At 43.4% G+C, this 25,779-nt stretch overlaps 1 protein-coding gene and 1 long non-coding RNA gene across 2 annotated transcripts in view; one reads left to right on the top strand and one right to left on the bottom strand.

Annotated features, from left to right (window-relative positions):
• Nucleotides 1-7,891, bottom strand: part of LMNB1 (lamin B1) — a 55,957-nt gene extending 48,066 nt beyond the window's left edge. Inside the window, exon 1 of the mRNA XM_039236695.1 lies at nt 7,235-7,891. Coding sequence (XP_039092626.1) covers nt 7,235-7,593 — 359 coding nt within the window. The 5' untranslated portion in view covers nt 7,594-7,891. The remainder of the gene's footprint in view (nt 1-7,234) is intronic.
• Nucleotides 7,892-24,172: 16,281 nt separating this feature from the next.
• LOC120234744 overlaps nt 24,173-25,779 on the top strand; it is a 4,109-nt gene continuing 2,502 nt past the window's right edge. Inside the window, exon 1 of the long non-coding RNA XR_005529185.1 lies at nt 24,173-24,273. This is a non-coding gene — a long non-coding RNA (uncharacterized LOC120234744). The remainder of the gene's footprint in view (nt 24,274-25,779) is intronic.

Below are 25,779 nucleotides of genomic sequence, written 5' to 3'. Positions count from 1 at the left end.
ACCTGATGAATCAAGAGAACTTAATAAAAAGCAGTTAATTTAGGGGCCCCTGGGTGGCTCAGATCATGATCTCACAGTTCGTCGGTTCAACCCACGCCACGGACTCTGTGCTGACAGCTCAAAGCCTAGAATCTGCTTTGGATTCTGGGTGTCCCTCTCTCTCTGCCCCTTCCTCACTCACACTCTGTCTCTCTCTCAAAAATAAACAAACATTTAAAAAAAATTTTAGGGGAGCCTGGGTGGCTCAGTCGGTGAAGCGTCCTACTTCGGTTCAGGTCATGATCTCACAGTTTGTGGGTTCAAGCCCCGCATCGGGCTCTGTGCTAACAGCTCAGAACCTGGAGCCTGTTTCAGATTCTGTGTCTCCCTCTCTCTCAGCCCCTACCCTACTTGTGCTCTGTCTCTCTCTGTCTCAAAAATAAATTTAAAAATTAAAATAAAAATAAATTTAAAAAATTTTAAAGTAGTTAATTTAAAAACACAAATCCACACTCTCTTATGCCCACTTCCCAAGTTTCTAAAACCTAAAATTAATTCATTTGGTGGCAAAACCTGACCTAAATGAGGCTATTTTTAGTTGTCTTTCTCCACTGACTATAACTATTAATATCTTTCCTTGCAGAAACATGTTTCACAATGGAGTGCCACCCCAGACCCCACTGGGGGTATTCTATATGGTAATGCATATTACCTTAAAACTGAAATTGTTTTTACTTCTATAACACACCTGGCCTTAAAGAAACTGTGGACCTGTATCGCTGAAGGGAAAAAAAGTATGCATCCATAAAATTAGTTACTGAACAACTGACCAACAAACTTACTTTTCTCCTGTATCTATCTACCTTTCCTGTATAATCAGTTAACACTGAAATTCTGAAATGTCAATCTTCCTTTACTTTTTTGTTTCAAGTGTTGACTGACGGCACTCATCATCATTCTTGGAATCTGTTCCCCAAAACAGCTTCCAATGACATATATTTAGGTTTGGACCAAATCAGAGTAGCTGTATCTTAGATCTAAGCTATTTTCCTGTGGGAAACCACAAGGATGGAAGCTGCTGTCAAATTCTCTCCAGCAGGACCAAGCATCTCCATGAATTCTGTCTTTGAGGTACATTGTGTGCGGAGGAACCAAAAAGGGACTAAGTAATTTCAGAATCTATAATTTTCTTAATCCACCTACATGACATACTAATTTACAGACTCTTAACACTAAATAAAAAATTAAAGACAGAAAATAATTCTTAAACAAATAAAAGCTAAATGGACCCAAATAAACAAAAGAAAAAAAAAACTTCTTCCTTTACATCTTATAAATTATACTGCAACTATTGCTCAAAAGTGAATTATTTCCAAGATTTCCAAGAATTACTACATACAGGCACTGGCCTACCACTAAAGTCTAATAAAAAGGCAGTTAAGTATGCCACATAAAATAAACCTCTATTAGGAGCGCCTGGATGACTCAGTCAGTTAAGCATCCGACTTCGGCTCAGTTCATGACCTCACAGTTCATGAGTTCAAGCCTCACTTAGGGCTCTCTTCTGTCAGCACCGCCAGCCCACTTCGGATCCTCTGTCTTCCCCTCTCTCTGCCCCTCCCCTGCTCTTGCGCACTCTCTCTCTCTCTCTCAAAAATATATCAACATTTAAAAATAAATAAGTAAACCCATAGCACCAAAGTGAGTGGGAGAGGGATTATCAGACATTCCAATGAACTTCTAGAAGATGAAAAGCAGACAAAAGTGCGTATCACAAAACACGCACATAAGGACTATCGGTGAAAGTGAGGAGACTTAAAATGGGGGGCATTAACTCATGGGCCGGCTTTATACCTGACCCTCCTCAGCATCCCTTAGCCTAACTGCAGGCTTTCCAACAAGTTAGTCCACAGCACACCCAGCATATATAAAGAGGTCCTAGTGTGTTCTTCCATTAGAAAAGTCAGGGAAGGAGCTACCTAAACAATTAACACAGTAATGCTCAACTACTCGTTTGTAACAGTCGACAACCAAGGAGAAGGATCACACATGTGAGAAAAATAACTTGCAAGAAAAAATCCAATCTAAACAAAAAGAACATCTGACCAGGGAGGGAAAAAGAGATAATTATTCCAGTGAACAAAAAATACTTTAAAAAGAAAATCCTAAATATTACCGTCAGACAGACTAAAGAAACTAATACATCCTTAAAATAGAAACAAATTGAATAAAAGAGAAATTTCTGTACAAAACAAAAATTCTTGGAATTAAAAGCATGACTTCAGTCTTGAAAATGTCACTATTAAAAAATAAATTAAGTATATAAAAAGTACTGAACTAGAGAAGAGTCAAAGTAATTTCCTAGAATGGGAAAAAAAGAGAGAGAGAGAGAGAGCACAAAAGACAAATGTGTTTAACATCCCAACCAGAAAGAAGAAAACAAGGAACAGAAAAGTATAGAATAAAGTAAATTTCCCAGAGCTAAATAAAGATCAAGACTTTTAAGTAGGAAGAAACCACTTATAACAGGTGGGATGCATAACAGAAATATCCATTCCTAGATTCATCACCATGCAATTTCAGAAAATCAGGATAAAAAAAAATTCCAAAGCTTCAAAGAGAAAAAGCAACAGCAATTACCAAAAGAAAATAACTGTGACTGACATCAGACAGATAGTACAACACTGGCCAATAGAAGACAAAGGAGCAATATGATAATTCCCAGGTTCTGAGGAAAAAAGGTTAGAACCAGTATTCCATATCTAACACAACTATTAATCAAGCCTGACAAAACAGTTATTTTCAGGGGCGCCTGGGTGGCCCAGTTGGGTTAAACATCCTACTTCGGCTCAGGTCATAATCTCATGGATCGTGGGTTCGAGCCCCGCGTCGGGCTCTGTGCTGACAGCTCAGAGCCTGGAGCCTGTTTCAGATTCTGTATCTCCCTCTCTCCCTGACCCTCCCCTGCTCACGCTCTCTCTCTCTGTCTCTCTCAGAAATAAATTTTTAAAAAAACATTAAAACAACAACAGAAAACAGTTATTTTCAGATACAATGGATGCAGAAAGCTTAAACCCTGGGGAACCTCTGGTGGCACAGCCAGGTTAAGCATCCAACTCTTGATTTAGGCTCAGGTCATGATCTAACAGTCCTGAGATCAAGCCCCACTCAGGGTGCTGAGAGCAAAGAGCCTGCTTGGGATTCGCCTCCTCACTCTGCCCCTTCCCTGCTTGCACTCTCTCTCTACAAATAAACTGTAAAAAAAAAAAAAAAAAAGGAAGTTTACATTCTGCCATCTTTTTTAAGATACTTACTTACTTACTTTTAAGATACATACTTAAGTATGTTCTCCAAAAAATGAGGGGGAAAACCAGGGAAAGGAAAACATGTGATTTAGGAGGACCTTGGGTGGAAATCAGGTCAAATTCTAGGATGTCAGCTATACACAGCACGTTGTTGTTTTTTTTTTAATGTTTTATTTATTTCTGAGAGAGAGAGAGACAGTGTGTGCAGGGGGTGGGGTCAGAGGAAGAGGGAGACACAGAATCTGAAACAGGCTCCAGGCTCTGAGCTGTCGGCACAGAGCCTGATGCAGGGCTCGAACCCACGAACAGGAAGATCGTGACCTGAGCAGAAGTCAGACGCTCAACCGACTGAACCGCCCAGGCGCCCCATACAAAGCACGTCTTACGCACAGAAAGCTTCAGAGAAAAAAGAATACTCATGTAACAGATATTACGATTACACATATTTTCACCAAGAGTTCTTTAGTCAACAAGAAAAATCAGGGACACCTGGGTGGCTCAGCTGGTTAAGCGTCCGACCTGGGCTCAAGTCACAATCTGACGGTTTGTGGGTTCGAGCCCCGCATCTGGCTCTGTGCTGACAGCTCAGAGCCTGGAGCCTGTTTCAGATTCTGTGTGTGTGTCTCTCTCTCTCTGCCCCTCCCCTACTCATGCTCTGTTTCTCTCTGTCTCAAAAATAAACTATTTTAAAAAATTTTTTAAAAAGAGAAAAAAATCAAAGGCCAGTTAGGGGCAAAGCTGAACCCCCCCCCAAAAAAAAAGAAAAGAAATCAGGGTTGAAACCTCAAACTAAAATGTGGCATGTCTTAAGCAACTGATGGCATGTTAGAAAAGAAAATATATCTGACGCTTGCAACAGGAATATATATACAGACTTTAAAAGTATCTTTTTAAGGGTGGCTGGGTGGCTCTGTCAGTTAAGCATTCAACTTTGGCTCAGGTCATGATCTCATGGTTCATGAGTTCTAGCCCCACATTGGGCTTTGCGCTAACAGTGCAGAGCCTGGTTGGGATTCTCACTCTCTCACTCTCTCTGTGCCCTCAAAGCCTCCCCCACTTTCTCAAAATAAATAAATATATATATATATTTAAAATATATATTACATAAGTTATATAGGTATAACATATATATTTAAAATACATGTTTATTTAAAATATATATATATATATTTTTTTAATTCCAGCACACTACACAACATCTTAGAGAATATTATTTTCAATTACCAACCCCTAAGCAGGGCTTCCTTAACCACACCATCCCTTTGCCCTGTTTTATTTTTATTACCCTAGTACCTGTTATTACATAAAATTAGATCACACATTATTTTACTGATTCTAGTAACGGTATATTTCACTTTTTAATTCTGCTGAAACTAGCATGCATCTTATAATCCACACAGTTTTTTTCCACTTTCTTTGTTTATTTATTTTTGAGAGAGAGAGAGAGAGAGAGAGAGAGAGAGATGGAGCAGAAGTGGGGGAGGGGCAGAGAGGAGACACAGAATCCAAAGCAGAATCTGAGCTGTCAGCACAGAGCCTGACATGGGGCTCAAACCCATGAACTGTGAGATCATGACCTGAGCCAAAGCTGGATGCTTAACCAACTGAGCCATGCAGGCACCCCACATTTTTTCCAGTTTAAGTGACAAATAATTGACACACATCATTGTGTAAGTTCAAGGTGTACAGCAAGATTGTCTGATTCACATACAAGTGAGAAATGATTAACACAATAGGTTCAGTTAACATCCATCTTCTCATATAGATACACAAAGAAGAAAAAAGGAAAATTCTCCCTGTGAGTAAACTCATCTGTTAGGATTTAGCCTCTTAACTTTCCTATATATCATATGGCATGATAACCTATAGACACCCTGCTGTACATTACATTCCTACCCCTTATTTATCTTAAAACTGTAAGTGTGTATCTTTTGACTCTCTTCCTCCATTTCCCTCCCCTCCCCGCCCCCTTCATACATAGCATTTTAAAACTACAGTCAGCCAGGTGGCAGTCTTGTTACTGTATTAAAAACCTTCAGTAGTTTAACTTCTGAAAAGATTACAAAGTATCAGCATCAAAATGTTTTTCAGATAGGATGAAACAGGTCCTTTCTGTGCTTGTTGGCTATCTCCCCTAAGGTACTCAACTCAGCAACACAAGGACAGTGATTTATTTTTTAAAAAATCTCTGTAGTCTCTCAACATAGAACAGTGACTGGCACATAACAGATGCTTAATCTGTCACATTTTAACATTTCTGAAACAAACATGGGTCCAACAGGATGGATCCTATAGAGCTGGTCCTGATGTTTTTTCTTAGTGGTGTAAACAGTAATAGCAAGTCGGCATCTAGAATTTGAAGAAACTCAGCAACAAAAAAATTAACAAAAATTGGGCAGTAATGCGAGTGCAATGACCGATTTCAAAAGAGGATTCCAAAGGTGGGTAAATCCGAGAAACAGAAAAATAAGCTTATTATTGAGTTTTGAAACTAAACACCTGAATAAATAAAAACAAAAAGAGCTAAACACGATTGCCTCCTGGAAAGAGACAGTAGACTGTCACCAGTCTTTCACTATAAGCCAGTCTACTTATTTTTTTTTAAACTGCACACACCTTTTATGAACCATTTTTCAAAGATTAACCAGGAGGGGGAGAAGAGATTCACACATACAAAAATCAGAGAGGGAGACAGGAGCATTCACACAGATACAGACAGAAAGACATTCATGGCCAAACAGAGTCAAAGTCCAAGTCCAGCATATCCAGAAATTTCAACGATGGAGGATGGAGACCCTGAGTTCTGGAAGCAAATTTAGAAAATATCTAAAGCATGACATCAACACTAGTTGCCTACTGATTACAATTATGTCCTTTCGCTCATCAGAAAGTCAAGGTAAGCTCAGCAAAGGCTTGCTAGTTCACCCTCGTGCCCTAGTCTGAAAACTCAGACCCCCTTTACGTGGAATAATTACAAACTCGCCATAGCACTCCACGTTTACACAACAACCCTTACACCTGCCCTGGCCTGTCATTAATTACAATGACAGACGCGGGCGCTGAAAAGGTCTCTCCATTACCAGAACTACCGACGCGGACTTCATTAAGGGTGTGCAAAAGCTTGGGGAGGAGACTGCTGCTGGGAGGTAGGGAGTCCACAGATAAGAGAACGGTGGCCACGCGATCCAAAAACCCGGTTTCCAGAGTCGGGTCCACAAAAGCACCCAGGGGGACCCGCGCCTGTCTTCGCAGAAAGGGCACCTCTCCCTAGAGAAAGCTAAAGCGCTTAAAACCCCGCTCGGCCTGGGCCGGAGGAGGCGCTCAGTTCAGACCCCGCCCAACACAGGCGTAGAACGATTGCAAAATGTCACAGGGCCCAGACTGAGCGCGCCAAAGCGGGACCCACCCCCGGGAGCCACCCCCGGGAGCCCGGGACGCTGGAGGCAGGTCCCTCCCCTTCCTCTCTCCGCCCGCGCACCGCTCATTCATTCTTGAGGCGGGCAGCCCATCTTCCCGGCCGGCCATCCCTGCGCCGCAAACCCACCAGCCGCTTTGTCTCTGGCCGGGCCGGAAACAGGAGCGCGCATTCGAGCGCGCGCCCAGACGCCACCTCCCCACACCTGGGGCCCGCCGGGCACCCCCCCCCTCCCCCGGCCGGAGAACCCTTCTGGATCTCGGGGTCCGAGGCCCGAAGCCGGTCAATCCTCCTTGGCGGCCTCAGGTGCGCGCTCCCCCCTGTCCTGCTAAGCAGCGGGCAGACGGAAATGTGCATCGCCCGGTCACACCGTCGCTACAACTCCAGGCCTCCTCCGCGACCCCTGTCCCCGCTGAGAAACACTATATTGTTTCTCCTTCCCAAGGGCGTGGGCACCCGGCCCCCGTTCTCCCGCCCCGGGGCTGCGCCCCCCGCCCCTCGTGTGAGCTCAGGCGGCCCCGAGACGAGCACTCACTTGAGGAGGAGCTGGTCGTGCTCGGCTTTGAACTTGCCCAGCTCGATCTGCAGCTTGGCGCGCTCGCGGGCCGTGTCGTCGAGCGCGCGTCGCGCGTCCGCCAGCTCGGTCTCGTAGAGCGCCTTGAGGCCGGTGAGCTCGCGACCGCGCACCTCCTCACGCTCCGTCACCTGCAGCTGCAGCGCGCTGTTCTCGGTCTCCAGGCTGCGCACCTTGTCGATGTACACGGCCAGTCGGTCGTTGAGCTCGCGCAGCTCCTCCTTCTCCTGCAGCCGCGACAGCCGCGTGGGGCTCAGCGGCGTAGCGGGGCCGCCGGTGCGGCTACCCGACCGCGGCGGCACGGGGGTCGCGGTCGCCATGGCGGGCGGCGGGGGCTGCAGAGGGCGAGGCGACGACCCGAAGGCACAAGCCGACGACCCGCGCCCGCGGAGAAGCCGGCGTGAGAAGCGAGAAGCACCTGGGTTGGCAGGAGCCGGGTTACGGCACAAAGGGCAAAGGGGGAAGACTGCCAATCAGTCAATCGTAAAATGCCCTTTGTAAGAAAACACGCACACACACTCACACACACACACACACACACACACACTCCGGAAGATTTGGGGCGAGGGTGACCGGGAGGGCCGAGCTGGGTCCGCGCGCCGCCGCCGCCACCTAGTCTCCCGCCCGCAGCACTTTGTTTCCTCTCAGGCGGCGCGGAGCGGCGGGCGGGGGGGTGGGGAGGGAGGAGGGCGGCGGGGGGCGGAGGTGGCGCGGGCAGTGGCGCTGCACTCTCCAACATGGCCGGCGCGCGCCGGCACCTCCACGTGACCGTCGCCGGCCAATGGAGAGCGGGGGGCGCGCTCCGGGGTTCGGGGGCTGGGCCTGTAAATTCAAAATCGGGGCCTCCGGCAACCGTCAGCTTGGCGCGCGGGGTTGGGCGTGGCTGGGGAAGGACTGAGGGCGGTGGGGTGGGGCGCCGCGGCCTGCCTGCCGCGCGGCCCGCGGCCCAGCGCCGGCCGGGCCTTCCCGCCACCCCGCGGGGACCCCCGGAGGGGCTGGGCCTGCGGGTGGCGGGAAGGAGCCCGGAGGTTTTCCGGGGCGGGCCAGCGCCGCAGCCCACGCCCAGCGGTTCAGGGAAATTCAAACATAAACGGCCGTTACAGCCACTCGCAGAACTCGTGGAGGCCGGGACGGCCGTAGACGTTGTAACCTTATCCGCGGCCGCCGTGGAGTTACGTAATGGGTCCTGGGATCCGAGGTTCAAAACCCGCTACGTGCCGGTGCCAAATGCAAGCCTTAGTTTTTCTCTCTCTGGGACGGAAAACGGTATAGCCAAACACCTCCTGACTGTCAAGTTGACGTGCGCGTGTTCATGAAGCGACAGAGACCACACAAAAGCCAGAAACCCTGATTGGAGTGCTGATCTGATGGTGCGTTCCTGATTCGTTCGTTTCTCAACAATTAAACGGCTTATGAAATCAAAACCACCTCACAAGAAGTAACTAGCACAAGCTGCTAATTGTCTTGTTTCAGTAAAATCCAATGCATCAAAATCGAAACTTGTGCAAATTTAGGTAGAAAGGACTTTCTGCTTGAAAAGGGGATCCTCTAACATGTAATTGTCAGCTAGTTCTAATCAAATGTTCCGTTAATCCCTTTGAAAAGCTTTACCTTTGAGGCAAACGTTTATTGGAATTTTCTGTGCCCTGCCCTGATTCGTCCACGCAGACACGCTCTGGTATGGGCACTGTATTCTTTCCATTTGGAAATTCACATTTAATAGACGAATTTCCTTAAGGCTGCCCAACAGGTGATAGGATGGCTTTTGAACCCAGGCAGTGACTCCAGAGCCTCGCCCTTAACTATAACCTAGAAGGCCACCTCACGATTAGGAGCACATCTTTAGAGTAATTACAGCTTAGCTGCCTTAGTAATAGTAGAGATGAAGACCAGAATGTTCTTTAAATCTTAATCAGGTTATGTACATAAAAATTAGTGAAGGGCATCAGGGTGCATTATCACCCTGGGCGGATTTCTGGGCACCCTGAGTGATGATACTTGCCTTATGAATGGTTCTATTTTCTGACCTGTTATCTAAAATAGCTTTCCTTAACCTCGCTTGGAATTAAAGAGTTGAAAAGCTATTTTAGGGGCACCTGGGTGTCTCAGTCCATTAAGCCTCCGACTTGGGCTCAGGTCTTGATCTCACGGTGAGTTTGCCCCTCGCATCCAGCTCTGTGCTGACGGCTCAGAGCCTGAAGACTGCTTCAGATTCTGTGTCTCCCTCTCTTTCTGTTTCTCCCTTGCTTGCACCCTGCCTCCCTCTTCTGTCTCAAAAATAAATAAACATTTAAAAAAATTAAAATAAGTAGTAAAATTAAAAAAAGAAAAGCTTCTATTTTGAAGCTGGTATTAGTTTAAAAGTAAATATTCAGGTAATTTTAACCTTAAGAGGGTCTGGAAAATCCAAATTACTGGAGAAGAAATGAGACCTGAGGAAGAGGAGTGCTGATCCGAGTGGTGAAATCGGCACTGGAATGTAAATCCACCTCATGGAGACCCTTTCCGCTTCACGGATGGTTTGGTTTTTGCTCCATACTCCCCCCAAAAAAAATTTTTTTTGAAATCTTTTAAAGTATTTTCTTTCCACTTCCAAAATTTTAAAACTGTAGGTAAAGAGATATCAGGCCTAATCTCTGTTACTCGCAACCCCATAAAGCTTTTTTTCCCCAATATTTATTTATTGTTTGAGAGAGGAGGGTGAGGAGGAGGCCAGAGAGCCTGATGAGGGGCTCAAACTCATGAACCAAGAGATCATGGCCCTAGCTGAAACTAAGAGTCAGACCCTTAACTGACCGAGCCACCCAGGCACCCCTATAAAGCTATCTCCTGATAGAATCTTTCAATTTTAAATTCTTTTTAGGAGACTCACATTGCATCCTATTGTCTGCAACAACAAATACATTGGAGTCAGTTAAGGGTTTGCCATTGAGGGGCGCCTGGGTGGCTTAGTCAGTTAAGCGTCCTACTTTCGCTTGGGTCATGATCTCGCGGTTCGTGGGTTCGAGCCCCGCGTCGGGCTCTGTGCTGACTGCCAGCTCAGAGCCTGGAGCCTGTTTCAGTCTGTGCTTCCCCCTCTCTCTGACCCTCCCCTGTTCACGCTGTCTCTCTCTCTCTCTCTCCTAGAAATAAATTTAAAACATTAAAAAAAAAAAAAAAGGGTGGTTGCCATTGATTGCTGTGTAACAATGGAAGTGTTTCCTTGGTTTCCTCAGAGGAAAATGGGGATGATTTCTACATTCCAGGTGGTATGTAAAGACTAAATTTTAGACATAATAGTATGGAATGACTAGCAATTCTTCCTACTAGTAATTCTATGTCTCCAATCAAAAGCAATTTTTAAAAAATGCAACATCTCTTAGGTGTAAAGTAAACCGACTGTGCAAACATTTGGTCAGGAACTTTACTAAAGGTACACCTGCCTTATTCTCTTGGCTATTCCCATGCCCAACCCTGTACCTGGAGTGCTTTTCCCTTCCTCTTTCATAATAAGTGTGTTCAGCCCTCTTCTTTTAAATAATTCCTGTCATCCCATCACTGCCAATGGTTTCCCCAACTAATTAGAACTAACAAGTACTACGTAAGTTTGGTGACCGTGCTTTTGCATTTACCAGTATAATCGTGATTGCAAATATTCTGCCTTGTTTTCCTAAATCTTCACTTTCTTGTCATGGCACATGTTCTCGTCGCTGGTTAGGCCATATATATATCCCCACCAAGCCTCAATTTGCCATAACATTGTTTCCCTCTTCAATACTACTTTCACTGCACAGAGCTACTTATTTGCCATTTGCCCTACTTTCCGCATGGCATGTGGATCAGGGACAGAAAAATACAGGACACCTGACATACCTGGACAGAAGGGGTCCAGACTAGGATGGAGGTGGGGAGGCAGGAAGACGGAGGAATATAGTGAAATCTTGCAGTTACCCACTTTCGTCCCAGGAGAGAGGAGCGACAGCTGGCAGATAGCTGAGCATTCAGTGCAAACAAATGGACCAGCTAGGACTGCAGAGCGCAGTGATGAAAAACATTGCTAAGTGGTAGGCTCTCAATATATGTTTGCTGAATAAATGCAAGAAGACAAAAATACATGGTCCTCCACCAGGCCACACTGTTTCTATTTAATACACTTTGCAAAGTTAATGTTTTTTCCAGTTACCATAAAAGCATAACAATAAGTCGGGTTTCAGAAGGTTGAATGACTATCCAGAATCCCTTCAAACTCTGATTTTGATTTTTGTGCTTTAAAAGGAGACTAAGAGGGGCACCTGGGTGGCTCAGTCACTTGAGCAACCGCTCTCTCTTGATTTTGGCTCAGGTCATGACTTCACAGTGTGAGACTGAGCTCCATGTTGGGCTCCCCGCTGAGGGTAGAGGCTGCTTGGGATTCTGTGTCTCCCTCTCTCTCTGCCCCTCCCCTGCTAGAGCTCGCTCGCTCTCTCTCTCTCTCTCTCTCTCTCTCTCTTACACACACACACAATAAATAAATAAATAAACATTAAAAATAACAGTATTAATAAAAAGAGCCTAAAGAGTTTCAAAGGTGTCTATCATCTTCAATAGCATTCTTAGCAAAGCTGCATGAAATTTACATGTTGCTCCAAATTGTTTTCCAAATCGCTTGTTAGGATGTGGATATTTGGCAATAGTAGAAATGGTGGAGTTATTTTAACTCAGTGATTCCATTTTCCTGAAAATGCATGAATTAATAAAGAGAAACCAAGGGCGCCTGGGTGGCTCAGTTGGTTAACCGTCCCACTTCGGTTCAGTTCATAATCTCACGGTTCTTCGTGAGTTTGAGCCTGTCTATGTCTGACAGCTCAGAGCCTGGAGCCTGCTTCATATTCTGTCTCTCTCTCTCTCTCTCTTTCTCTCTCTCAAAAATAAACATTTATTTTAAAAAAGAGAGAGAAATCAATCTTCACTCTTGCATTTCAGTTTTATTTTATGCCAAAATATGGTCATGACACTATAAAGGATATTTTTACAGCCATTCATTAAGCCAGTATTTATACATCTGATTTTTAACAATTTTTTTTGTAAATCCTACCAAGGTATGCTTTCTCACACTATATTCTGCATCTTTACCATTAGGGAAAAAAATAAAAAAATAACAATAAAGACTAGAGTCACAAAGTGTAGAGTTTAATAGTTCAGCTGTTTGTCCTCGGATTAGAACTGACCCTACTCAAAAGGAAAAGGGCTTTCCTTTTTCATGATCCGTCTTCAGTCAGCCACTATAGTCATCTTGATGGATGGTTTTATCCCTACCCAATAACATTTCAATGTATTCATCAGGTGAGACTTTTCTCACCTAAAGCATCTTTGTTTCCAGATGCCATGGTTGGGTTCAAGAAAGGAGAAGAAAAAGGAAAATATAATATTTGCATAGCTGATATTCTAAATAAAGAATGAATTTTCAGGCAGATGTTAGTGTTTTCATTACCACAATTGTGGGCTACCGTTCTTCTCAGGATGGCATTGTAAAGCCAGGACTAAAGACAATCACAGCATTCTCAGCTTTTAAGTTTAATAATTTTGATACAGGTATAGGAAAAGATTTGAAAAGAAGGGTAGTCTGGCTGAACCAGTCCTCTTCACCGCATCTTCCCATCCCTACCTTCTCAGCCCCAGTAAGAACCTTTGACTGGGAAAGGAAGGAGAATTTGAAGCCAGATACACTTTGGGAGTTACACTGTCCTGCCCCACCCCTGGGCTGAGTTGAGGGTAGAGGTTGCATATCAAAGAATAGAGATGGTTTGTGCCTCACGACAAGGTTCCCTGTTGTCTCCCATCTTGCTGCAGCAGAGCAGAATCCAAGAGCAGCCTTCTCTAAAATCATGGTATTTAGCAGCCTCAAAAACATGGTATGAGGGGCAATAAGGGGAATGGAGAATGGTCTCACCTTCTGTGATGGTTAATTTTGTGTGTTGACTGAGCTGGGCCACAGTCCCCAGCTATATAGTCAAACACTATCTGGTTGTTTCTGTGAGGGTGCTGTGCATAAAATTAACACTTAAGTCAGCAGGGTTTTGAGTGAAGTGATTGCTCTCCATAATGTGGGTGGGCCTCATCCAATCAGTTGAAGGTCTGAAATGAACAAACAACTGACCTCCCCAGAGCAAGATGAAATTCTAACAGCAGACAGCCTTCAGACTTAAACTACAACAGTGGCTTTTTCCTGGCTCTCCAGGCTGCCAACCTCCCCTGCAGGTTCTGGACTTGTTAACTGCCCTATTCACACGAGCCAATTCCTTAAAATAAATTTGTCTATATATACATATCCTATTAAAGCTGTTTCTTTGGAGAATCCTAACACACCTCCCCTTTGTCCATAAAAGAAGAATGTAGAGGAGCTAAGAAAGGCCAACAGATTGAAATGAGTGGGAGAGGAAAGTTGCAGGCTGACCCGGATGAACAGGTCGCCTGAGGCATGGTGGAGCCATCCACAACTCAGCAGAAGCCTTGAGGACAGAAGTGACAGAGGACAACATGCTCAGGAACCACAAGAAGTCACATCTGGAAAAGGCCAGCACAGCGTGGAGACTGAGTAAAACCAAAAAGTAGATGTCTTTCCCTGCAGCCGTGAAGAATCTCCTTGCACTTAGAATCAATCTCAGGGAGGACGGGAAAGATGAAAAATCTGAGCGGTATTAAACTTGAACGTGATTGAAATATAAATATAAGCTGGTCCGGGGCGCCTGGGTGGCTTGGTCGATTAAGTGTTCAACTTTGGTTCAGGTCATGATGTCATAGTTGGTGAGTCTGAGCCCCCAGTCGGGCTCTGTGCTGACAGCTCAGAGCCTGTTTCAGATTCTGTGTCTCCCCCTCTCTCTGCCCCTCCTCCGCTCATGCGGTGCATGTGAGCTCTCTCTCTCTCACTCTCTCTCTCTCAGAAATAAACATAAAATAAAATAAAATAAAATAAAATAAAATAAAATAAAATAAAATAAAATACAATACACTGGTCCATGCCACTAGAAGATTGCAATCCTTGTCATCAGAATGGTCCCCTACACTGCTTTTCTCCACCAGTAGGTTTTATTCTAACACAAGCTCTCTCTACGAGGTGGAAGAGCTGACTTCCGGGCCACCCCAGGCCTAAGTTCTCCTAGCATCTCACAATGTAACTAATCTCAGGAAAACTGATTCATTTGTTTGGGTCACATGCTCAGCCCTGAAACAATTGCTATGCCCTTTGATTGGTGAGGCCTAGGCCAAAACCCACTGCAATGATAGGTAGGGGTCAGGGAGAATCTGGAGTCAAGGCCACCCTAACCAAACCACGTGGCATGGGAACTCCAAGAAGAATGAGAGTATGTCCCCAAAAGTGACAAAGGGGTGCTGGACAAACCGAACCAGTATGTGTCTCCCTGAAAGGAGAGTAAAAGAATTAACCTAAATAGTCCTTTTCTGGCCTAAAATGCTCCAGAGGTTTGCATATTTTAAAAAATGTTCAAAAAAAAATGTTCAGATAACAGGGGTGCCTGGCTGGCTCAATCAGCAAAGCACTCAACTCTGGATACTGAGGCTGTGAGTTCAAGCCCCGTGGGCAAAGAGCTTACATACATACATACATATATACATATATACAATACAAACTCTTTTTTTTTTAATTTTTTAATGTTTATTTATTTCTGAGAGAGAGAGAGAGACAGCATGAGCAGGGGAGGGGCAGAGGGAGAGGGAGACACAGACTCTGAAACAGGCTCCAGGCTCTGAGCTGGCTGCCAGCACAGAGCCTGATGCGGGGCTCGAACCCATGAACCACAAGATCATGACCTGAGCTGAAGTCGGACGCTTAACCCACTGAGCCACCCAGGCGCCCCAATCCTTACATTTCTTCATCGCACATTTGTGGAGAGCTTAGCACATACAGAGCACAGGTGACTGAGGTACATGGTTCCTGCTCTGAGGAGCTCCACAGTCCAGTTGTGGACAGGCAAACAGAAATAAATTCTGCCTCAACGTGCCAGGTACTGGCAAAGAGGCATGAACAAAGGAGCGCAGGCACACACCAGACAGGCCTCTGTGCCGGGAGGAAGACACCACGAGCAAACAGACGATCTCTGAGCTGGGCTTGGAAGGATGTCAGCCTCCAGGGACTGGAAGATGAATCCGCTGCTTTGTGGAGACCTGTAAAAGGGCAAACCACAGGCCCCAGGGAGAATTAGAGGGAAACCCCAGACAGACTCACTAATCTCCTACGGTGTGCTTTTTATTTCAAACCACAACATGTAGAGGGTGCTTTAAACTAGGAATTATAAGGTGGTAAAGGAAGCAGATTTTAGTCAACAATTATCTTTAGCCTTGGCTTCCAGTAGTCAACAAAAATGGAAATTTGAGGAAATTACCATATAGTTAAAGCAAGTAAATTACTTAAACTGTACTGACACCATGAAGATAGAAAACCAATTAAACAGGAAATTTTATTGAGTAACTCTTGTGTGTAAGGCGCTATGCTTCATCCTATGAAAGAAAAAAAAATTTTTTAATTTATTTTTGAGAGACAAAGTGAGGCATAGTGCGAGCGGGAGAGGGGCAGAGAGAAGAGATAGAATCTGAAGCAGACTCCAGGCTCTGAGCTGTCAGCGCAGAGCCCAATGTGGGTCTTGAACCCACAAACCGAGAGATCATGACCTGAGCTGAAGTTGGACACTGAACCAACTGAGCCACCCACACACCCCGAAAGAAATTTTTTTTTAAGTGTGAAATGTGATTCGGCCCCTCAATAAAGGTATCGTGTGTGTGGAAATGAAATATATACATAGATTAAATAGGTTAATCAATCAAGCTATGAATGACGTAGGTCCAAGGGTGTGGTATTGATGATAAGTGTCAAAGCACTGGGGCTGTTACAATCTGGAGAATGAATAAATGCCTGCAGGCCCGGATAGCATGAGAGGACATGGTAGAAAAAAGAGAATTTGAACTCGACATCAAAATAGGAAAGATTTATTCCAGTAAGTGATTTGACTTACAAAAAAAAGAGCTTTATACACCAACTTTTCAGGAATAAAAGTATTCCATAAAGTTAGATGATGCTAGGGGCACCTGGGTGGCTCAGTTAAGCATCTGACTCTTGATTTCAGCTCAGATCATGATCTCATGGTTCTTGAGTTCAAGTCCCACAATGGGCTCTGCACTGGCAGTCTGTGATTCTCTTTCTACCTCTCTCTGCCTCTCTCTCTCTCTCTCTCTCTCTCTCTCTCTCTCACACACACACACACACACACACACACACACAGTAAATAAATAAATAAACTTAAAATGAAAATGCACCTACCCTGGAGGTCAGCAATTCTACTCCTAAGACAAACAAAAGCACACCTCTACTGAAAGACTTGTGGGAGAGGTTTATGCTAGTGTTATTCATAACAGACCAAACTGGAAACCATCCAAGTGCTCATGAAGAGAACAGACAAAGAAATCATGGTGTAAGTAGTATTCAGCAATGCGAAAGAATGAGCTACAGATACATTCAACAGTGTGGATGAATCTCCCGAACGTTATAGTGAGCAACAGAAAAAGTACATTTTATGTGATTTATTCATATGAAATCCAAGAACAGTAATTGGAATCTTTGTAAAAAGAAATTAGAACAGTGGATGACCAAGGGAATGAGAATTGATTGGAAGGGAGCATTAAGGAACTTTCTAGAATGATACGTTGACAGGTGCATGGACACAATTGTCAAAGCTCACTAAATTGTACACCTAAGGTGTCCATTTCACTGTATGTAAATTTTACTATGATATTAAAAAACCATTTTCTGATCTCTTATGCATTTTAAAACTTCTGAGATGTGCTTTGTAACTTTTTCTGTAAGTAGACAAGTTTCCACCTTATTTGTTGCTTGAATTTTAAATTTTCTGTGGACTCTTCATTTTGCACACCCATGCTATAAAACCTGTGTGATTTCTTCAGGAGTTGGAAACTGAACACAGCCATTTTTTTAGGTTATTTATTTATTTGGGGTTATTTATTAAAAGAAAAAAACCTACTTCGTTGGATTTCGAAGATGCATTTGAACTAATTTCACATTGTTAATTATACTTCAATTAAACATTTTTAAGTAATAAAACAGGGGCACCTGAGTGGCTCAGTTGGTTAAGCTTCTGACTTCGGCTCAGGTCATTATCTCCCACTTCATGCGTTCAAGCCCCACATCAGGCTCTGTGCTGCCAGCTCAGAGCCTGGAGCCTGTTTCAAATTCTGTGTCTCCCTCTCTCTCTGCCCCTTCCCCACTCATACTCTGTCTGTCTCTCTCAAAAATAAATAAATGTTAAAAAAGTTTTTTTAAATAATAAAACAAATAATGTATTTGAGTAATGAAGATGGAGCTGTTCGGACTAAAACCGGTGACTTGAAAAGAAAGGCTGCTGGGGCACTGAGCACAGAGCCTGCTTGGAACTCGCTCTCCCTCACTCTCCACCCTGCCCCCACTCTCTCTTTCTCACAAAATAAATAAATAAACTAAAAAAAAAAAAGAACTGCTGCCATTTTTGGCTTGGAAAGATCAGAATACGTTGGGACATGAATACTACAAAACTGAGAACTTCGTGAGGCAAAAAGAAAGAAATCTAAAAAAAATAGTTTCTGCTTTTCACTACTATATTCATTTCACTTTGTAAGATTACCTATTTGGGCACTGATCGTTCTATTGAATATTATACAAATACTGATCTCGAGTAATCCAGGGACTTAAATTCTTTTTTTTTTTTTAAGTATATTTATTTTGAGAGAAAGTGTAAGTGGGAGAGGGACAGAGAGAGAGAGGAAGAGAGAGGATCCCAAGCGGGCTCTGCCCTGTCAGTGCAGAGACGGACTTGGGGGGCTCGATCAAACCCACAAACCATGAGGTCATGACCTGAGCTGAAATCAAAAGTCAGATGCTTAACTGACTGAGCCACTGAGTTACTCCTAAATTCCTTTAATAATGTAACAACCTGGGGCGCCTGGGTGGGTTAGTCGGTTAAGCGTCTGACTTTCGCTTAGGTCATGATCTCGCGGTTCGTGGTTTCGAGCCCCGCGTCGGGCTCTGTGCTGACTGCCAGCTCAGAGCCTGGAGCCTGTTTCAGTCTGTGACTCCCTCTCTCTTTGACCCTCCTCTGCTCACGCTGTCTCTCTCTCTCTCTCCTAGAAATAAATAAAAACCAAAAAAAATAATACAACAACCTTCTAAACCACTGAAGGCACAGTATCAGTTTAATTCACTTAGAGGAGAAAAGTAATTTTTCGGAAAGATGGGGATGAAGAGAAGGGAGGAAAAAGGGAGTTATCAGCATCTGGGGTAGCATTGTGACTTATAACGGATATTTAATATTATAATCTCATGTTAGATGTCAAAAGAAAAAGAAAAATCCCTATAGTTTTAATAATGCGTATTTCAAAATTTGACTTGACTTTAAATTTGCCTTAAATTCTCTTGGCCAAACAGGCTTTGTAAAAAGCTGTGATTCCCAACTGGCTGTAGTGGGGAAAGACAGAAAGCCTCCTGTGTCTAAAGGGCTTTCTTAGATTTGAGGGGGCAGAAGAGCATTTTATGTTTATTAAAAAAGTGCGAAGCTAGGAGACACTGCCGTGGACAACAGAGAGAAAGTACAGCACGCACCTCCTGCCCTTAGTCTCGCTGGGGCTCTGGAGTTACATGCAGAACCATATAAGCAAGTATACAATTACATACCAGAAGCAACTGGGTCACACAACCCGCCATGACAGCCGTGACTGCAGACAAGTTCCGTTGTGACATTCACTCAGAAAACTCACCCTGTGGTGACGTGAATCAACTCCCTCACGAGGTTTTCAGAAACCTGTTGTCATTAAAAAGAAATTAGTTTCACTTCTCTAATCTTAACCTCGTAGTTTTTTTTCGTCATTTACTATACACTTCCCTTAAGTGATTTCATTTGGGTTGATCTCAAAGTGAGGAATGGAGAAGAGAGGTCTCAACTGCCACAGGGAAAAGGCAAGTCACAGGGGTGAGCCCAGCATTTTTATTTTTGGAAGTAAAATGAATCCAACATGTCTGCTTCACCCCAAAATAATGAAAATGTCATTCCTTCTATGAACTCCTGAGGCATTATCACCTGTAGCAGTCATTTGGAACCCAGTATATTGCTCTTTGGTTTGTCATTTCAGACAAATCATGACTCTTTAAGGCAGAAGAATGTCCTTGGGGGACACTGCAGATAATGAAATATTGTTACTTTTCTGCCAATGGGCATCCATATTGGAATAGAGCAACATACAGTAAGGATGATCTAAGCACCCTAGGCTTCACCAATCTCTCATTTTTCATGAGTCCACCTTATCTAAGAGATACTTCTGCATATTCCTTTGAGCAAAAGACTCTCAGAGTTATGAGTCAAGAGATCCTCAGAAAACTTGTCAAGATAATTATTGAAAGGCTTTGTAAGAATTCCATTTATTATGGAAACCAACTTGACAATAAACAATGAAAGAAAAAAAAGTAAGAATTCCATTTGGAAAACTTATTTTTTTATTATTCATGTCTGAAAGTAAGAATGTGATCCATAACATTTATTTTAGTGACTATCCATTCTTGATTAAATAGTACTGTGTAACAAATAATAACATAAAATGGAAAGCTTTTTCTCCTTAATTACCAATGGCCTATTTCAGTTTCAGGTTTACTATGTCATCTCAAATGCTCCCTCCAAATTTGGTCATGATTGTTGATGAAGACATTGCAGGAAATGAACGGCCTGATTAACAAAGCATATTTTAAAAATTGAGCATTGCCTGCTAAGCAATGAGAAAGAGAACCATAGATACATCACCCACCCCAGGTGGAATCTGGTTAACATCAGACATTGCACTACATCTAAAAGATGTTCAGCCAGTAGGTCAAAAATCAAATATAAGAATAAGATACATCTATCATATATTAATAAGTACAAGTGAATGTGACAGTTTGGAAACTTGGAGGAAGGGAATTTCAGAATTGCACATCATGATCAGAATTAGTGCTCTGTTCTAGATCACCAGAAACACACCATTGCACTTCCCATTTATTTGTCTCTTAAAGCTCCTCAAATGATCTGAGTTAGGAGATTGAGCGGTTGAAGACCTGAATGCCAGATCTCTTTCTTTCACTGAGACTGGAGTAGAGAAAGAACACAGAGATGCTTCAGAGGCTGATTTGACCGATCACTAGACAAGTAAAACTGAAAATATTTGGGGGACCAATGGAGATCTCTTAGGGTTCAGGCAGCAGAAAGCTGGGACAGCACAGGCTTCAGAATCAAGAATACCCAAGTGTGAATCTTGCATAGTCACACACTATGTGACCTCTAGTGTGTTACCTAACATCTGTGAACCTCCATTTCCTCCTTTGTAAGACCCAGAGCAAGAACTGCCTCATAGGGATGTTGATAGGATTCAATACCTTAACATACACACGCTGTAACTGGTACATATTCAGTGCTAAGTAAATATTTATTCCATTCCCTTTCTCTACAAAAACAGATATTAGAATTTTTACTCCCCAATTTTAAAAGCTTCCCACCAACTTAGCATATAAAACCTCATACCAAGTACTGAGAAAAATTGGTGCCTGTAACAACACTGCATTTTCAAAATGTTAACTGTTGTATTTTGTCATGCTTACTGATGTTTATCTTGGCGTAGAGTCAATAGCCGTACAAATACCGCGTAGGACGGGTAGTGACTGACTTACTAGAATTTGATTCCGGTTCACAAACTTTCAGTGAATACCAGTATGGCCAGCCCTAGAGACATTACAGAGTAATCCAGACACAGTCCCCGCCCCACAGAAAACTCCAGCGTAGGTAAAGAAAAGCCAATGTTAGGACATCTGACATGTGCTCTCCTGCATATTTTTATAATTACCTGTAAGCCAATCTCTCTCCAAGGTTGAGTTGAGTTTAAATTTCACAGCCAGCTTTTGTCACTTTATTGTTTTTTAGACACCCAAGCACAGTTTGGTTTGCACTGATTTTTATACTAGAAAGAAGACATCATTGCCAGTTAATATTATCAAACTAGGAAGGGGCGCCTAGTTAATGGGCACCTTGCAAAAGATGGAAGGAGACAAGATCTGTTTCCTGAGATCATACAATACTTAAAGCAAGATTTTTGCTTTGTATGTCCCTCCACCACTTCCACGTTTTGAAGAGAGAAAAAAAAAAAAAAAGCACACTCTCTGCATGACCACAGGATCAACCACTGCTGCCTGCTGGCCAGAAAAAGGGTAGTATTAAGGGTGCAGCCATCTGCTTGCCACAGACTGCTGGCAAGACAAGAAAAGCTAATTAGCACCCCCAACCTTCCCCCTTACTCTGACCCTCCTCTCCTTGCCCCAATCACCTGACTGGCCTCCCCTTCCCCTACTGCACCAGCTTCTTTCTGCATCCTTCGGCTTGCGGGGGGCGGGGGGAAGGTCAGAGACATTTGCCTATTCTAGCAAGAGACAACAACAGGATTCAGCATCACCCTGGACCATGAATTTCTAAAATTTTAAAGGAAATTGCACAAATTACCTCCTCCCGCCCTCCCACAAATAGTGCTCTCTTTCACTGGTGCCTGTTATCTTACTGAAAACATCTACTCTGACTAGGAAAATCCTGAGGTCTGGAGTCTCATCTGCTTTGTAATTGACAATTGTCTCGTGATCCTACACTGGGTCTCTCACCGCTTTGATTGGGGCTTGGGGGACAGCCATTGGATATAAAGCCATTAAGGAAATATAGTACATTTCACTATAAAGCCACAGGAAATGGTGAGAGGTACCTTTGGTATGAAGCAGCAATGACAGCTCAAATGCCATTAGTTATTAAATATGCCAGAAAAATAGGCTATCAGTGAAGCCAACGAAGATTTTGAGACTTCACAGGATAAAAAGAGTGAAACTTCCAACTAGTACACAAATATAGACTAGCTATTAACGGACAAGAATTATGATTTTCCTATTTACCTGAGGCATAATACCATCTAAATACACTGATGTTTCACTAACAAAACTTGTTACTAGGTTACTAGGATTTGGTTACAAAAACAACAGTATTTTTTTCTTTTTTTTGTTCTTACTCTGACTAATTTTTTATATACCTTATAGTAATATAAGCTATACACTTTTTAAAAGAAAACCTAGGGGTGCCTAGGTGCCTCAGTCGGTTAAACATCTGACTCTTGATTTTAGCTCAGGTAGTGATCTCGCAGTTTGTGGGATTCAGCCTCCCACTGCTTGGGATCGTCTCTCTCCCCCTCTTTCTGCCCCTCCCCTGCTTGTGCTCTCTCTTCCTCGAAATAAATAAACTTTAAAAAAAGTCTAACAGTGCCAGCTTAAAAAAATGAAAGGCAATAGAAAACAAACATTGAAAATGACAAAGGTGGCTCAGTCAGTTAAGGGTCGGACTCTTGACTATAGCTCAGGTCATGATCTTGCCATCCATGAGTTCAAGCCCTGCACTGTTAGTGCAGAGCCTGCTTGGGATTCTCTCTCTCTCTCTCTCTCTCTCTGCCCCTCCCCCGTTTGTGTATGTGCACATGCTCTCTCTCTCTCAAAATAAGTTAAAAAAAGAATTACAAAGCTGTAAATATTAGCTCAGAATAAAAAGATTATTAGAATCTTGTAGAGAAACTTCAGTTAAGCTTACTATAAAAAACACTTGCACCTATGAAATGCATAGATATATTTCAAAAGCAAAATTATAAATTTGAAAAACAAAATGCTGTGAAATTTTGTCAGAATTTTTACCTGACTGAACAAACTTGCTAAAAGAAAGTGCCCAAGTGTATCTTTTCATTTTCAAACCAGGGGGAAAGGGAGACTAACAAACTCCAGTTTACATTATTCTTCTAAATTGGGTAAAATTAAGCTGTGATTCAGACCCATTCAGAACACCAGATGCTTCCTACCGGTAGGGGACACCTCTAACTTTTTTCCCCACTCACCCTCTGAACTGTCTACCTATGTTTGAGGAATTCCTCACCATTTGAGTCTAAGCAAGAGACAGGGTCTTCCTCCCACTCCAGATGCTAACAAAGCCAGCCAGGCATTTCGTTTTTAGTCTGAGGTTTGGCCAAGCAGATGCACCGGCCCCAGAATTTGACCCAAAGCAATGGAAAAGTGGTGAATTTGTTCTAGTAGTGCTACCCAATTTCCAAAGGCAGCTGGGACAGAGCACCAGCTTATATGCGGTGTTGGTAGGATGGCAGCTACGGAATCAACCCTTTCTTGGCAGCAAAAATGACCTTCCCAGACATGTTCTGGGACACTTGGCATGTAGCTTCTTTTGACCCCTAGCTGTCCCATGAGTGTGTGAGCTACCTGATATGTCTTCAGTACCTTCCTTTCCTGCTTAAGTCAGAATCAGCCTCTGTGCTTGCAACCAGGAACCCTAAGGGACACAGAGCCTCTGGAATAGTGACTTAGAATTAAAAAGACAGGAATCAGGGAATATAGTTTCTCTTATAAGCTACATGCTGCTCACAAAAGACATCCAGCTGAAGGTAAGAGTATTAGTAAAGAGACATGCGTGTGTTTTTCCTTCACGAAAGTCAGGGAGGTGTGTCCAGGAGGATATTTGGGGGAAAGGCCAGTTTCGGTGATAATCTAGAAACAAGGAAAGGAAACCTTACCCCTTTATCTAGTTCCAGATTTAGATAACGTGCACAGTTAAAATACAGGAGTACAAAATAATCGTAGGCATTTTACAATTACATTTAAAAAAAAGTGCACTAAACACACGAAAGTGGTTTACCCGGGGGAGTTGGAAATAGGAGTGGGGAATGAAGTTAAAGGACATGGTTGCACAAATTTATGCAAAACACAGGGCTTGTATCTGAAGGCCTCTGGCTCACGTGCCTGGTGACATTTCCTCAGTCGCTGTGATCTCCAGAAGAGAAAGAAGCTCTCCAGCTGACCAACCTTCAGCCTTGGAGATGAGCAAAGCAGAAGGGAGCCTGAGGTCATGGCTGGACTGACCACAAGGCGGCTGCTCCCAGCCCAGGTGCAAACAGACAGCAGGGGGTGGGCAGGATACCTGCCCCGGGCATTCACAGGGATTCACGGGTGGGGGTGGAGGGGGGGGTCCAATACTTTCTTTTATCAACAAAACTCTTTCCATCTGTGTCTCATTATAGTATAGTGATATTCTTAGCTTCATGTTTGGGGGCGATGAAGGCGTTTGAAAATAGATCGTGGTGAGGACTGCAATAACATCTTGAATGTAACTAACGGCACTGAATTGTATCTGTTAAATGCCAAGGTTTGTAAGTACGGAGGTTCCTTAAAAAGTTAAAGATAAGACTACCCTCCAATCCAGCAATTGGACTACTAGGTATTTACCCAAACGATACAAAAGTACTAATTTGAAGGGATACCCTGCACCCTGGTGTTTATAGCAGCATTATTAACAAAAGCCAAATGGTGGAAAGAGCCCAAATGTCCATCAACTGACAAATGGGTAAAGAAGTTGTGTATACACATATACAATAGAATGTGACTCAGCCATCAAAAAGTAGGAACTCTGGCCATTTGTAATGGCATGGATGGAGCTAGAGAATACTATGCTAAGCAAAACAAGTCAGTCAGAAAAAGACAAATACCATTGATCTCACTCATAGGTGGAATTTAAAAAAACAAAACAAAAGAGCAAAGGGAAAAAAAAGAGAGGCACACCAAGGGACAGACTCTTCCATATAGAGAACAAACTGATGGTTACCAGAGGAGGGTGGGGGAATGGATGAAATAGGTGATGAGAATTAGGGAGGGTACTTGTGATGAGCACTGGGTATTATATTTAAGTGACGAACCACTAAATTTTACACTTGAAACTAATATCACACTGTATCAAGGTCTGTTATACATAGTTTTACCACAATTCAAAAATATTAAAAATGAAATATACAAAAACCATTGGAATCACACACTTTAGGTGGGTGGATTGTACTGTATGTGAATTATATCTCAACAAAACTGATAAAGATTATTCAAAGCATTTAGGATTTTTGCTTTTAAACCATTGGCATTTGGTGCTATCCATTGCATCTTTTTGGGAACTGAGAAATTGTTCCTCATGTCTAATGGACAACTAGTCGCTTCCTTTCACAGCACATGTGAGAGTATATTAGAGATAACAGAAACACAAACTTCCCCAGGTTTGAAATACATCAGAGGTTCATCATTGAAAAGAAACGGAAGGGAACACAGACGGGCACCTGGCTGGCTGGCTCAGTCGGTAGAGCACGCCACTTTTGATCTCGGGATTGTGAGCATGAGCCTCACATTGGGTGTGGAGATTACTTAAAAATAAAATCTTAGGGGCGCCTGGGTGGCTTAGTCGGTTAAGCGTCCGACTTTCGCTTAGGTCATGATCTCGCGGTTCGTGGGTTCGAGCCCCGCGTCAGGCTCTGTGCTGACTGCCAGCTCAGAGCCTGGAGCCTGTTTCAGTCTGTGACTCCCTCTCTCTCTGACCCTCCCCTGCTCACGTTGTCTCTCTCTCTCTCTCTCTCTC

This window comes from Hyaena hyaena, unplaced genomic scaffold (assembly GCF_003009895.1).
Source record: "Hyaena hyaena isolate Hyena2069 unplaced genomic scaffold, ASM300989v1 scaffold_115, whole genome shotgun sequence".
Lineage (NCBI taxonomy): Eukaryota > Metazoa > Chordata > Mammalia > Carnivora > Hyaenidae > Hyaena > Hyaena hyaena.
The sequence above is the reverse complement of the archived record's forward strand: the minus strand, read 5'-3'. Positions and strand labels throughout refer to the sequence as shown.